At 55.7% G+C, this 968-nt stretch overlaps 1 protein-coding gene across 1 annotated transcript; it reads left to right on the top strand.

Annotated features, from left to right (window-relative positions):
* The first annotated feature begins 42 nt into the window (after positions 1-42).
* LOC108382672 (cathepsin S-like) lies at positions 43-630 on the top strand. The gene has a single exon (XM_017639044.1). The coding sequence runs from the start codon at positions 43-45 to the stop codon at positions 628-630; it is 588 nt and encodes a 195-aa protein (XP_017494533.1).
* The last annotated feature ends 338 nt before the right edge of the window (positions 631-968 follow it).

The following is a 968-nucleotide window of genomic DNA, read 5'->3' as shown; positions in this document are numbered from 1 at the left end:
GTGCCCACCTTCAACTACATCCGCTCGCACGGCCTCGCTTCCATGTCCGAGTACCCGTACATTGCCCGCGATGCCGCCTGCCGAAAGGACAAGGAATCGCACCCGGTGGCCCACATCAGCAGCTGGCACCCGACCACGCCCCACAACGACGAGGTGGCCCTGGAGAAGGCGGTTCACGACCACGGTCCCAACGCGGTGGCCATCCNCAACTACATCCGCTCGCACGGCCTCGCTTCCATGTCCGAGTACCCGTACATTGCCCGCGATGCCGCCTGCCGAAAGGACAAGGAATCGCACCCGGTGGCCCACATCAGCAGCTGGCACCCGACCACGCCCCACAACGACGAGGTGGCCCTGGAGAAGGCGGTTCACGACCACGGTCCCAACGCGGTGGCCATCCACGTCTCCGACGGCGTCGCCCACTACAAACATGGCATCTTCGATGGCGAATGCCGAGGTGGCCGAAACCATGCGGTGCTGGTGGTCGGTTATGGTCGAGAGAATGAGCGCGACTTTTGGCTGCTGAAGAACCAGTGGGGCGAGGGCTTCGGCGACCACGGCTACTTCCGACTGGCGCGAAAGCACGGCAACATCTGCGATGTGGCCGGTGATGCCGTCTGGGTTGAGTAGAAAGAGTGTGATTGTTAATAAAATTGAGAGTTTTACAAACCAACTGTGATTTGTCCTTTTTCGTTTGATGATCGTTCCAGTTAAACTACTGATTTTGCAGCAGTCGGCTTCAGTATTTTTCCCGCGATTCAACAGGTGATGGTTCCTCAGAGAGCTCATTTCAGAGTGCCCAGATGGCACTACTGTAGATGTAAATTACATTAATAAAAGCATACAGTGCTCTTTGAAAAACGAGAACGTTGAGTGCACTAATTGCCGTGGTGGTGGTTGCTGTGGCAAAGAACGTTATTCAGCCGTTTGCGTTTTCTTCTTTCTAGCTTACCAACGTTACTCACTCA

This window comes from Rhagoletis zephyria, unplaced genomic scaffold, assembly GCF_001687245.7.
Source record: "Rhagoletis zephyria isolate East Lansing unplaced genomic scaffold, Rhagoletis_zephyria_1.1 Rzeph_scaffold_28124, whole genome shotgun sequence".
NCBI lineage: Eukaryota > Metazoa > Arthropoda > Insecta > Diptera > Tephritidae > Rhagoletis > Rhagoletis zephyria.
The sequence above is the reverse complement of the archived record's forward strand: the minus strand, read 5'-3'. Positions and strand labels throughout refer to the sequence as shown.